This window comes from Arachis ipaensis, chromosome B10 (assembly GCF_059453495.1).
Source record: "Arachis ipaensis isolate K30076 ecotype BB chromosome B10, ASM5945349v1, whole genome shotgun sequence".
Taxonomy (NCBI): Eukaryota; Viridiplantae; Streptophyta; class Magnoliopsida; order Fabales; family Fabaceae; genus Arachis; species Arachis ipaensis.
The window spans coordinates 110,571,814-110,583,315 of record NC_142435.1 but is presented as its reverse complement, the minus strand read 5'-3'; the positions used below and the strand labels follow the sequence as shown (position 1 = coordinate 110,583,315).

The following is an 11,502-nucleotide window of genomic DNA, read 5'->3' as shown; positions in this document are numbered from 1 at the left end:
TATAAAAAAATCAAGATTATGTTGGACATAAAAATCAAGATTTTAATTTTCAAAAGTTTACACTATTAATATATTTAAAATCGAATTTAAGTATCAATACAAATTAAAAGCTATTCAATGAAACAAATAAATTATACCTCTTGAGAGAATTGAGCCACTGCGTACAAAAGATCTATTACATAGGTATGAATTAACTAAACTGAATCACTGGTTATCAAAATAAATATAGCGAAGATTACCACTCTCCAAGCTTACCTATGATCACATCAAAGAAAAGAAAATCTTGCCTTTGATTGCAGACAAGCTTGAAAGCAAGAAGTTAACAACTTTGTATCCAACATATTATGTCTAACTGACTATAAATATTAATAATTTACAAGTTCATAAGACAATGGGGATATATATCTGTTCCAAGGGATGAAAAAGTAAACGAAGCACAACAAAATTGGTTAACATCTATACCAATGGCTTGTGCCTATGAAGCCTTGAACTCTCGCTAGCAACAAATTCTAGTTTATCCCAAATTTACATCTCAGCAACTAAGAAAATAAATGGAGAAATTGACTATTACCACTATTACCTTAACTGATGTTATTCTGAATATCCTATAAATTATCTTTCAGTTAGATACTATTCGCCCCTCTTCACATCACTCTCAGAACATTCTTTGTTCCTCTGCTTTGCCATCCCTGGAACAACAATCATTGTGCTCTCGGATGACAAAGCGCTGGAATCCGCCTTCTTATCCATTGTTGGCAAACTCGGTTCTGATTTCCCGTAACTTCCGAATTTGATATTGAGTTGACATAAGGGGGAATTCTTGGCCTGCTCAGAGATAGTAAAATGAATAGACTCCTGGACTTCTGGTGTGCTTTTTTGGTGAATGCTTGAAAGAAGAGGGAATTCTTCCTTCGCAAGCTCAAACGGCCTTGAATTACCGTTTGCGCCAGGTGTCTCATTGGAATGAACCTCCTCTGGTGGCTGCTTTTCCTGAGGTGATTTAGGCAATACATTATGACTCATGCCTGAAGGAATTGCAAATTCTTCATTTGCAACCTTGACAATATTTGAATTACTGTTTGTTTCTTTGGAATGAACCTCCTCCGGTGGTGGCTTTTTCGGAGGTGATTTTGGTAACACATTATGGTGATTCACAGGAGCATGTCTCCTTGGTTTGTTCTCCTTTAAGCGCATATCCCAATAAGAATTATGAGTCTGCAAGATTCAACATTGTTAGAGATGACATAGCTAACAAAATCTAAATAGGTAGAGAAAAGTTTGATAAAGAAGAAAAACGTACCACATCAGGTATGTATGTGCCAGTTCCTCGTGATTTCCGTATTTCTTCAAGGCCGAAAGTTGCTTCAAGGCCGAAAGTTGCGTGCGGAACATTCTGTCGATAGAATGTATGTGCTGGGGCATATACATCGGTTTGTATAGGGACATATACATCATTCTGTATTGGTACATAAACATCAGGACATGTTGGGGCATATACATCTGTCTGTATTGGTACATACACACTAGCACCACTTTGATAATACAAATTCCAGTTTTGTTGCGTCGATACTGCATGGATGTCAGCCTGAGTGGCTGATGATTGTGAGCTTGGAAGTGCAGATAACGGCCTGGGAGAGCTACAGTATAACTGAAGATATTGTAGGGCATCATAGTAATTTTCACAATCTCCATAGAGTACAGGTTCTTCACATCTTCCAGTACCAAATGCATGAACAGGAACTTCAACATCTGGCCTTTGCCCTTTCCCATTTCTGTCCAAAGTGTTCATGAAAAACCTCTCTAGTGCTGAACCCATCTTTTCCCCAGGAAGTGCAAGGATCTCCTTAAGCTTTCGAGCGCCAAAGGAAAGAGCAAATCTAATTCGATGCAAATTTCCTGCAGGCAATAAGGCTACGACTAAGCAAAGGAAAAGTGTGAAAATTTACAGATTTGAAAATTCATAAAATACCATAGCCAATAGCTTAGTTACTTAAGCATCATATATAAAACACTAGAAGAGACCAATAGATATAAACATCTGCAAAGATATTGAAGCAAGTCTTAATGCATTTGTTAATTGTATGCAAAATTGTAGAGAACTCATACATGGTTTCCAATCATGTATATATTCCTCCAAATTACAATAATTTCCATGAGATAATATTAGAATCTACATAAATTTCTCAAGTCCCTAAATTGTTATGAAGGATCAAGTCCTTAAAATATTACCTCTGCTGACGCTACGACCTAGGTTGTTGTCGTTTCTTAGAGGATCCAAAATGTTCATATACTTGGTGGGAAATTCATGAGTTTTAGTCTCGGACTCTTTTGCTAAAATAGAGCACGTATCCCTGTAATTTTTCAGAAACTCTTTGTCAAGCAAAAAACCGACCCGCTCACATTCTGGTGTCTCTGCAACATGCACGAGTTGAGATTATCAATGACGAACACTTGAAAACTAAACAATCCCATCGTCATATATAAATCCAATTGCTAATATGATCCAATAATGCTTATCACATACCAATAATTTCTGGAAGTGAAGATAAGGGCTTGGAACCATCAATTGTGACATAGTTACTTTCCCAATCAAACGCACTGTAGTAGTCCAAAAATTTGTACAACACCTGCTAACAGTAGCAGTCAGCGGGTTTCTTCTTCACATATATGCAAATTGAAGCGATGACAGGACAAACAAAATTTACTCAAGATTCAATTTACCTCTAGAGGACCACGCAATGATGAATGATAAAGATTGATAATATACAAAACTAATATTTCCACTGCATATGTGGATAACAGGCCATGGTGTGCACCAAGAATTCGGCTCTCATAATAGCACCAAGCTTTGATTAAGATAATACTGCGCTTCAAAAGATGGTTTTTCCCAGCAAGTTTGTCAACCTGAGAAGTTTTTAAACAAAAATATAAAATTAGAATTAGCAAGTCACCATATTAACAGGAAAAAGAAATGAATTGTAGTCAGATTTGGTTAAAAAAATAAAAAGTTGAGGAACAATCATTTCAAAGAACCATAGCATCAAGAACTAGACATGAATAGTAGGGAATTAGCACAAATTAGATTTCACCTGCTCAAGAAAGTGCATAGCACAAAGTCCAGCCATCTGATTGAAAGAGATGTCAACTGCAATATTTTTCACCGTGCATTTCACAACTTGGACCTGCAGTCCATCATCCAAACATCAAAATCAAGTCTAGCAAAATTGAGAATTTGCGATATTGTATGAATAAGATTCATATTCGATTCGATAGTTTGTTTTTTAAAAAATCAAGATAGCATTTGAAATACAAACATTAACTTCAAAGTTCTAATCACAACAAAGAATAAGATAGTTTGCCCTTAACCTTTGCATGTATATGTTGTATGTCTGTCACTTGGAATTCAGAATTGCCTTTACTTTGGAGCATACTGCATACCATGTTAGCCAAATCCTCCTCATCCTTTTCATGACTGAGAGCTGTCAAGTCAATATCTCCATCCGGAAGATAAGTTTTTAGCGGGACTGAACCAAATGGAAAGACCTGTACATGGCCCACAAAAGGGAAAAACATTCATATATGGCCAATGCTATAAAATTGGTATAATGCATATTCATGAATAAATGAACTTGTTATTAGCAATTAAAAGTCCAGGCTTTTAAAATTAGAAGTAATGACGCATCAACTAGAACCAGAAACAAGGTTAAGAAAATCATCGATGTTTGAATTGAAGGCAAATGATTTTAAGAGATTGTGTCCAATCCCCAAGACAACAAATGGTCCGAGGAAGTGAAGATGCGCATTCAAACTTTCAGCTGATAGGGGACAATGGTGAATTTCTTTAATTGAGGAAGTTCAATGTGTAAAGCATCACATGGAAGGTTGAAGAAAGTAGGATCATATTGATCACTAGACTTAAATTGGAAATGATAACTTTCATCTTCCATGGATAAAATCTATTTTAGATTTTGAAGAAAATCAATTTAGTCATATAAATTAAGACTGCGGCATACAGGAGAAAAAAACAAGGTTGCTGTAACCTAATAACAATAATCCATTAAGAAAATAATGTAATATGGCTTCTTAGGGTAGTAAAATCATACTAGAATCTAACTGCTTCTGAAAGAAAAAGAAAGATAGGATAACCAAAAAGGGATATATAAGTACCAACCAACCAATCATCCATAAACAAAACAGACATCAAAGAACATTCAATGCATGATTAGGCGGACACAAATGCAACAGATTAAAAGAAAAGGCCAATGTTGCACCAATGGAAATTACAAATATGCAAATTGGATCAAAATATTCTAACCTCTGCTCCATAGTAACCTCTAATCAGCCTCCGAACATATTCAATAATCTCCTTTCTAGTCACCTCAGAAATTACATTTGGTTGAATTGTACATAGTATCTCTTGGGCCCTTTCTTCAGCCATCAGCCATAGTTCCTCATCGAAGAACAGCAGTTGTTGGTTAGGCAAGGATGGGGGAAACAAATTTTCTTGCCTATTTTCCATGGTAGCTGCAAATACCAAAACTCAGATATCCTGCAAATTAAAATCCTAGAAAAAACCAAAACACAATGTCAGCATTGTATACAATCACTGCGCATAAAACAGTAAAACATACCCCAAAAGCATGGATCTTTTTACAAGAAAATTAAGTTTATCAAAACAGAAACAATTAGCCAAATTACATTCCAGAGAACCTAGGATGATGGATAAGATAGAACAAGCAGTACTAGTTAGTCAAATCTACAGTGAATGATGCAAAGTTTTATAGTTGAAAGTCACACAATGCGGCCAATAAGCCCCCACCCAAACCATCAATCACTCCTCATCCAATCCAAATGCTTGCGAAAGAGAACTATGCAGGAAAAGTAGTCACATGATACACGAACAAAAAAAAAATTGGAAGGAAAAACTTGTAAAATAGAGCAGTGACAAATTTGAAGAAACAATGATCATGACTTAAGACTGCAACTGAGGTGAGTTCTGATGGACAAGACATGCAGAAAACTTCTCTCACAATTCACCATCAAAATCAAATTGTAACTCCAATAGTGAGTTCCTTTACTTTATATTACAATGAAGTGAAGCCTTCATTATTAGTGAACCAACACAGAACAAAGCAAGCCATTAATGGCTGAGATGCTGAGTCAAGGATAGGAGAGAAGGAGGTCCTTGTTATGGTTTCAAATGTCATAACAGGTATGATATCAATATTTTGAGAAATTCAAATTCAGCACTTACGTTTGATGCAGAAAATTTAGATCACTAACCATTCAACCATGCAGAGAGGAACATAAAAGAATGTACATTGAGCTGAGATGGCACCCAAAAACCAAAAACTAATGGCCTTCTGATTTTAAATAAAAAAAGACAACTATATAGTCACAGAATTTTCCCTCCATGAAAACCCCCATTGTGTCCTCTTACTTACCTCAATAAAGGTGATCAGCCATCAGAGCAGAAGTGAAGAGAAGCAGAAGGGAGAAAAGTAATACCTTCAAGAAACACAAAAGAAAAAAAGGTGATGACTTTTCTGTTCTGTCGGTCACCTTTCAAGCTGAAACAAACACCGACAGAACACCATCGCCAATGGCAGAATGAGCAGGAAAATCATAAGCCCTAGTAGGCACAGAAACTCATTCTCTCAAAACTCAAAAGCCCCCAATTGTTGAAAAGCACTGTAGAGTTACGGTGGTCCCCACCAACTATACACCGGGGTTGGTAGCCTCTGAAATCTGATGTGTCTCGATCATCTGGTTCCCTTAAATACCCAAAAAACAGAACCTTTTTTGGTAAAAAAAAAACACCTACACACCCCCAGATTTTCAAAACCCCAAACTTCATCCACAAACACGTGTAATCTGCATAGGGCTTTTGAAATTTTGTCATAATTTGATTAAAGAAACCGCACATAAATACAAAGACGGTTACACAGACTTCCAGCCATTCTTCGTCATCAGTTTCCCGCCATGTTGACGGCCGCTATTCTCACTCCTCTATCCTCATCTCATTTTCGCATTTCACGTAACTCAATTCCTCAAAATCCGTGTCGTAGCTCCAAAGTCAACACCTTTGCGCCGAATTTCAGGGGTGGCTGTAAATGTGAGACTCAAACCGAAAGGGGGTTAGAGTTTGAAATTGGCGGTGCATTCTACCGGCAAGAGAGCGCCTCCGGGAGGGACCTCGGAGTACTCGCCGCTTTCTTGCATAAGAAGTCCAATGGGAGCTTGCGCGTGCTTGATGCGCTTTGCGGGTGCGGTGTTCGTTCGCTTCGGTACTTGGTTGAAGCTGAAGCTGATTTTGTTGCTGCTAATGATGCGAATGATAGCTATGGAAGCACGATTGCAGAGAATTTGTCGAGGGTGAAGAAGGGTTCTTGTGATGAGAGTGGAGAGAGATGGAAGGTTACTCATTTGGAGGCTAATCGTGTGATGGTGGATTATTATCTTCAAAAGAGTTTCTTTGATTTCATTGATGTTGATTCTTTTGGGAGTGATTCATCTTTCTTGAGGTCTGCAATGAATGCTTTGAGGCTGGGTGGTTTGCTCTATGTGACTTCTACTGATGGATACTCTTCTGGTGGACACCGTCCCCATCAGTAAGAATCTAATATTATTTAGTTTTTTTATTTTTATTTTTTCATGTCATAATCTTAGCTAGTTCAATTATAGATTTGTAGGAATTTATGCTTGGTTGTGATGCTTTCCCTAGTTTTGATGATGTTTTATAACATAGTTGTACAAGTGTTGGTGTCTGTTTAAACATGTGACAGTTTCTGGTTTGAGACGGTTTTAGTGGTTTTGATGATATCTTGTGACCAAGTTGGACTAATCTTAGTGTCTGTGTATGAACATGTGAAAATTGCAGTGCCTGGTTTGTGTTTGTTCTGGGAAATTCAATGTGACTAGGCAAGTTTTGACATGTTCTGTAACTACTATCTGTTTTTATTGCTAGTTCTTTAGCTGCATATGGAGCCTATGTGCGCCCTATGCCATATTCGAATGAGGTTGGTTTGCGAATGCTTATAGGTGGAGCTGCCAGGGAGGCTGCAGTGTTAGGGTATCATATTACTCCCTTGTTTTCGTACTATGCATATCACGGACCTGTTTTCAGAGTCTTACTCAGATTAAATCGTGGCAAGATTCATGACAGTAGGTAACGTACTTCTCTGCTTGTGTTGCACCTTTATCTAATTATCTTGTTTGTGTTACTCCCTTGATTTGATTTATAACTCATATGGTTATTGTAGGCATTATGGCTATATTGGTTACTGCCACAAATGTGGAAATTCTCATGAATATTCTTGGGATCAACTTGGTCAGATTAGTTGCTCTTGCAGTATGCCAATGGTATATTTCAGGTTTTCCATAAGATTTCATGAAGTTTGTTTGTTTGAATCCTAAGTTCCAGATATATTAGTTGCTTTTTCCTATTGAATATGCTTTGTAAGTTATGTAGCAGCAACGAATTTATGTTATGTAACACTTATTTTTACTCTTCCATTCTGTCAGTTGCTTAAATTATTGACTTATATAACTATTGAAGCTTCTGCAATCTTTTATTACTTTTCATTTTCAGGTTTCAAACTCCCTTGTGGTGTCCGGACCGCTTTGGACTGGACCTCTTCACGATGCTGCATATCTTGCGGACATGCTAAATCTAGCCAAGGAGTGGGAATGGGTTGAATGTGACAGTAAAAACAGTCTTGGAAAGCTTATAAACCGAATGATTGATGAAAGTGACCCTAAGTTGCCATTTGGGTATATCAAGTTGGATGAGGTGCTTGTGCTTCTTGTTGAAGCAATGTCTATTAATGAATTGTAGAAAAGGAATGTTTAGCTATTTGGTCAGAATAATAACTTACAGTAGTTTTTGTTGTACTTACTCAGATGGCAAGCCGCGCAAAAATTAATTCTCCATCACTAAAGGCCTTGATGAATGCCATGCACCAGGTATTCTATAACGTGGTAACAGAATCAAAGTCATACATTGTGTAGTTTATTAGTTATGCATTTCTCCTTTGGATGATCTTTGTTAAGAATATATTTTACTTCACTTTATTTCAAAGTTGTTGATGATAGCCATCCTAAAATTAAAATTTTTAACATTGTAGAAAATACCCTTACTGCTTACGGTAGACATGGTAATGATAGGAAGCAATGACATTCTTGATCTATATAGTCAACCTCACTTAGTATGATAAGGTTTCATTGTTGTTGTAGAAAATGATTTAGAAACTGTGTTGTTTGATTGCAGGAGGGTTATGCTGCAAGCAGGTCTCACATAGCCACAAATGCAATCAAGACCAATTGCCCCATGACAGAATGCATTAGGATTGCAAAAGAACTATTACAAGTTCCTGTTTCATAATGGTTTCGTTGCTGAACCTATATTTAGTTGTAAAACCGCACAGGTAGTGCCACCCAAGGTCTTCATGGTTTGATGCTCGAAAGTGTTAAATGTAGAATCTACTTTTCTAGGTCAAATCAAGTTTTGTGCCCTAATTTGGTGTTTCAATTAACAGCGAGATAGATATGCATTACGTTTATGTCCCAGTGAGAACATTTTTTAGGAAAACTATTGAATAATATTGATGATCGAGATTCTAAACTCCATTATTCATAATATTTGTTCTTTTAAACACTTAAAACTCTGTTTAGAATACACAAACACTTCTTTCATCACACTGTAGCAAATTACCAATCTCTCTAATACTGTGATTCTAGGTTTTTTTCGCGTTTGGATGAGGCTGAGTGTTGATAGGTTTTTTGTTATGAAAAAGTATATTTTTTGTCTCTAATATTTGCTATCTTAAAAAACATTCATAACGTTTAAGTTGATTTTGTGCTTAACGTTTTCGATTCATTTAATTTTATCTTTAATATTTTTTATTTTTGTCAAAATTATCCCTTGACATTTTTTATTTTGGCCCTAATATTTTAGATGGAGTTAACATCTAGAGATAATTTTGACACAAATAAAAAATTAAGACAATTGAATCAAATTAAATGTTAAAAATTAAAAAAATATATATATAAACATTAGGGACAAAAAAAATTTTATTTTTTTTAATATATAAGTAGATTCAAATTTCTAACGAGAGAACAAATATACTAACTAATGATGGACCAATTCAAGTTATATTTTTACACTCTTTGTTAATTAAATAAATATTAATTCTTTATTTTTTATTTTTTATATTTTATATCAATGGTCAAATTTAAAAAGATAACATGTTATTCAGGATAACCATCTTTTATGGTAAGATTATAAAATAAAAGTAAAATTACTAAATTATTTGTAACCTCTAATAATAAAGCATTTCTAAGGAGCATTAAGCTCTCTACTCTTCACATGCCACATTAGCATTCGTCAAATAAGTAAAATGACTACAAAAATTTTTCTCAATCTGATAATCATCATATTATATTATTCTATCATTAAATATGCTGACGTAACACATTATAGTGTCAGTCTTTGGGATTTGGATCCTCTAAAGTTTGAATTTTACTTTAGAGAGTAAAATGTAATCTCTCACCATTGATTTCATAGATGGAACCAATAATAAATATGAAAGAAAAACTATTCAAGGGTAGAAGATCACACTTTACTCTCTAAAGTAAAATTCAAACTTTAGAGGATCCAAATTCCAGTCTTTGTACGATTATCTTCTCAATATTATTTTTGAAAAATATTATTAGTGATAAAATTTATTAACAATTAAAGATTAATTATGCGTTGTGAATTTTGTTAATAATTAGATATGTTTTCGTACAGTAATAAAAATATATATATTTTTTTATTAAAAAAATTAAATAAAAAAATATATATAATAATTATTATTATAAATATTTTATAAAATTATAATTAAAATCAAAGTTTAATTATTTTTAATATTAAAATATTAAAAATAACTCATTGGCTAGCGGCAGAGTCTTAATAAATGGAGCTTCAATCCGTTAAGGATTAGTTCTCGACATGCTGAGTTGAAAAATATAGTGAAAGAAAATAGTATTTGTTTTGAAAGTAGAACAATTCTCATTGATGATAACAATACTTATAGAGATTTATTTTTGTTGAAATTTAACTCTGATAGTTTTATTTACTGGTATCATATTCATTAAGGAAGTCAAACAATATGATTAACGCTGTTACCAGTTAAAATTTTATATTTTATGACATGATTTTTAAACTTCTAAACTTATAAACTTATGTCATTACAAAAGCTATTAGATTGATTAATATTTCTTGGTAATATTACCAAAATACCGTCGTTGAGTATATTAGTTTGTGTAAAAAAAAACTATAATAACTTTTGTTATTCAATATATAATTTATTCTATTAAAAAATAAATTATTATTCCTAGATTGGTAAATATATTTTTTTCCATTTTTATATCAGTTTATTTCACAATAATTACCATTAAAGAAAAAACGAATGACTACACTATCTTATAATATGATGTGCAAAATAATTTTTTATTTCAAAATTAATTCTGGTCAGTGAAAAAAAATTCAAAATATTTTCTTACACAAATTTAAATTTAAATTTGAATTCAGAATTGATTAACAACTCACTTTTTAAAAATTTTAATAACAAAAACAAAATTAATTAGCTACAATGCAGCATTTAATAATTCCAATCATTTAAAGTTTAATTACCAAAAAGTTGAGTTAGAAATTAATAATAATCGATAATATATATATATATAACATATAATTTAATTTTTTTAACAGAGCTAATGTATCATTTATTGAGAATTGATTTATTGTCTAAATTTTTTTATAAACTTTGTAGTATGTAAAAATAGTAATTTTTTATTATTATTTAAAAAATTATTCATAATTTTTTATTATGTAATTAATTTAATTAATAATCTTTATTATTGTTTTTCTACCAAAAAAATCATGTTTATATTATTTGTATATTTTTTAATACTAATAAATATGTAGGTATTTGTACTATTATATTTATTGTCTTAGATAATGACTTAAGTTACTTATTTCATATGTTAAATAATATAAATTATATTTTATATATTAAATTTATTAATTTATCCATATTAAGAGGAGAAAAATTATGCAATAGATCGTATATTATAAAGATCAGTTAATTTACATATAAATTATCTTTAGAAAAATAAAGAAATAATTTATCATAATCCTTGATATATGTAGTGTCATATATATTAGGATGATTTATTTTAATTATGTGAGTGATTATTATTATTCACTTTTTTATTAAGATAGTATATAATATTTAAAATTAAAAAAAAAAAGTAATTAGAATTTTTTTAGTTTGATTATAAAATCTATTGTAAGTATACCTAACTTTTGTATATACTAAATATAATTATATTTAATAGTATAATATTTATTACAGTAATGACTCAAAATATTATCTCAATGAGTAAGATCAATATAACTCTATTGTTAGGATCCTAAATTCGAATTAGGTTCATTTTCTTAAAACCCAATGCAGATACCCA

The 11,502-nt window shown here is 32.7% G+C and overlaps 2 protein-coding genes across 3 annotated transcripts; one reads left to right on the top strand and one right to left on the bottom strand.

Moving 5' to 3' along the window:
• Positions 1-342: 342 nt before the first annotated feature.
• LOC107623369 (PAP/OAS1 substrate-binding domain superfamily) lies at positions 343-5,852 on the bottom strand. Of its 2 annotated transcripts, none has more exons than XM_021115024.2 (9): positions 5,445-5,852; positions 4,316-4,564; positions 3,367-3,543; positions 3,090-3,182; positions 2,722-2,904; positions 2,525-2,627; positions 2,230-2,412; positions 1,301-1,896; positions 343-1,215 (listed from the first exon to the last, which is right to left on the bottom strand). In XM_021115024.2, the coding sequence occupies exons 2-9, from the start codon at positions 4,517-4,519 to the stop codon at positions 631-633; spliced, it is 2,124 nt and encodes a 707-aa protein (XP_020970683.1). In that variant the 5' UTR covers positions 4,520-4,564; positions 5,445-5,852; the 3' UTR covers positions 343-630. The 2 variants fall into 2 exon arrangements, with proteins under 2 accessions (XP_020970683.1, XP_016181088.1); XM_016325602.3 differs by having other exon boundaries at positions 5,509-5,645.
• Positions 5,853-5,982: 130 nt separating this feature from the next.
• LOC107623370 (N2,N2-dimethylguanosine tRNA methyltransferase) lies at positions 5,983-8,638 on the top strand. Its single transcript, XM_016325603.3, has 6 exons — positions 5,983-6,611; positions 6,968-7,168; positions 7,263-7,362; positions 7,592-7,792; positions 7,903-7,965; positions 8,270-8,638. The coding sequence occupies exons 1-6, from the start codon at positions 5,983-5,985 to the stop codon at positions 8,381-8,383; spliced, it is 1,308 nt and encodes a 435-aa protein (XP_016181089.1). The 3' UTR covers positions 8,384-8,638.
• Positions 8,639-11,502: the final 2,864 nt, after the last annotated feature.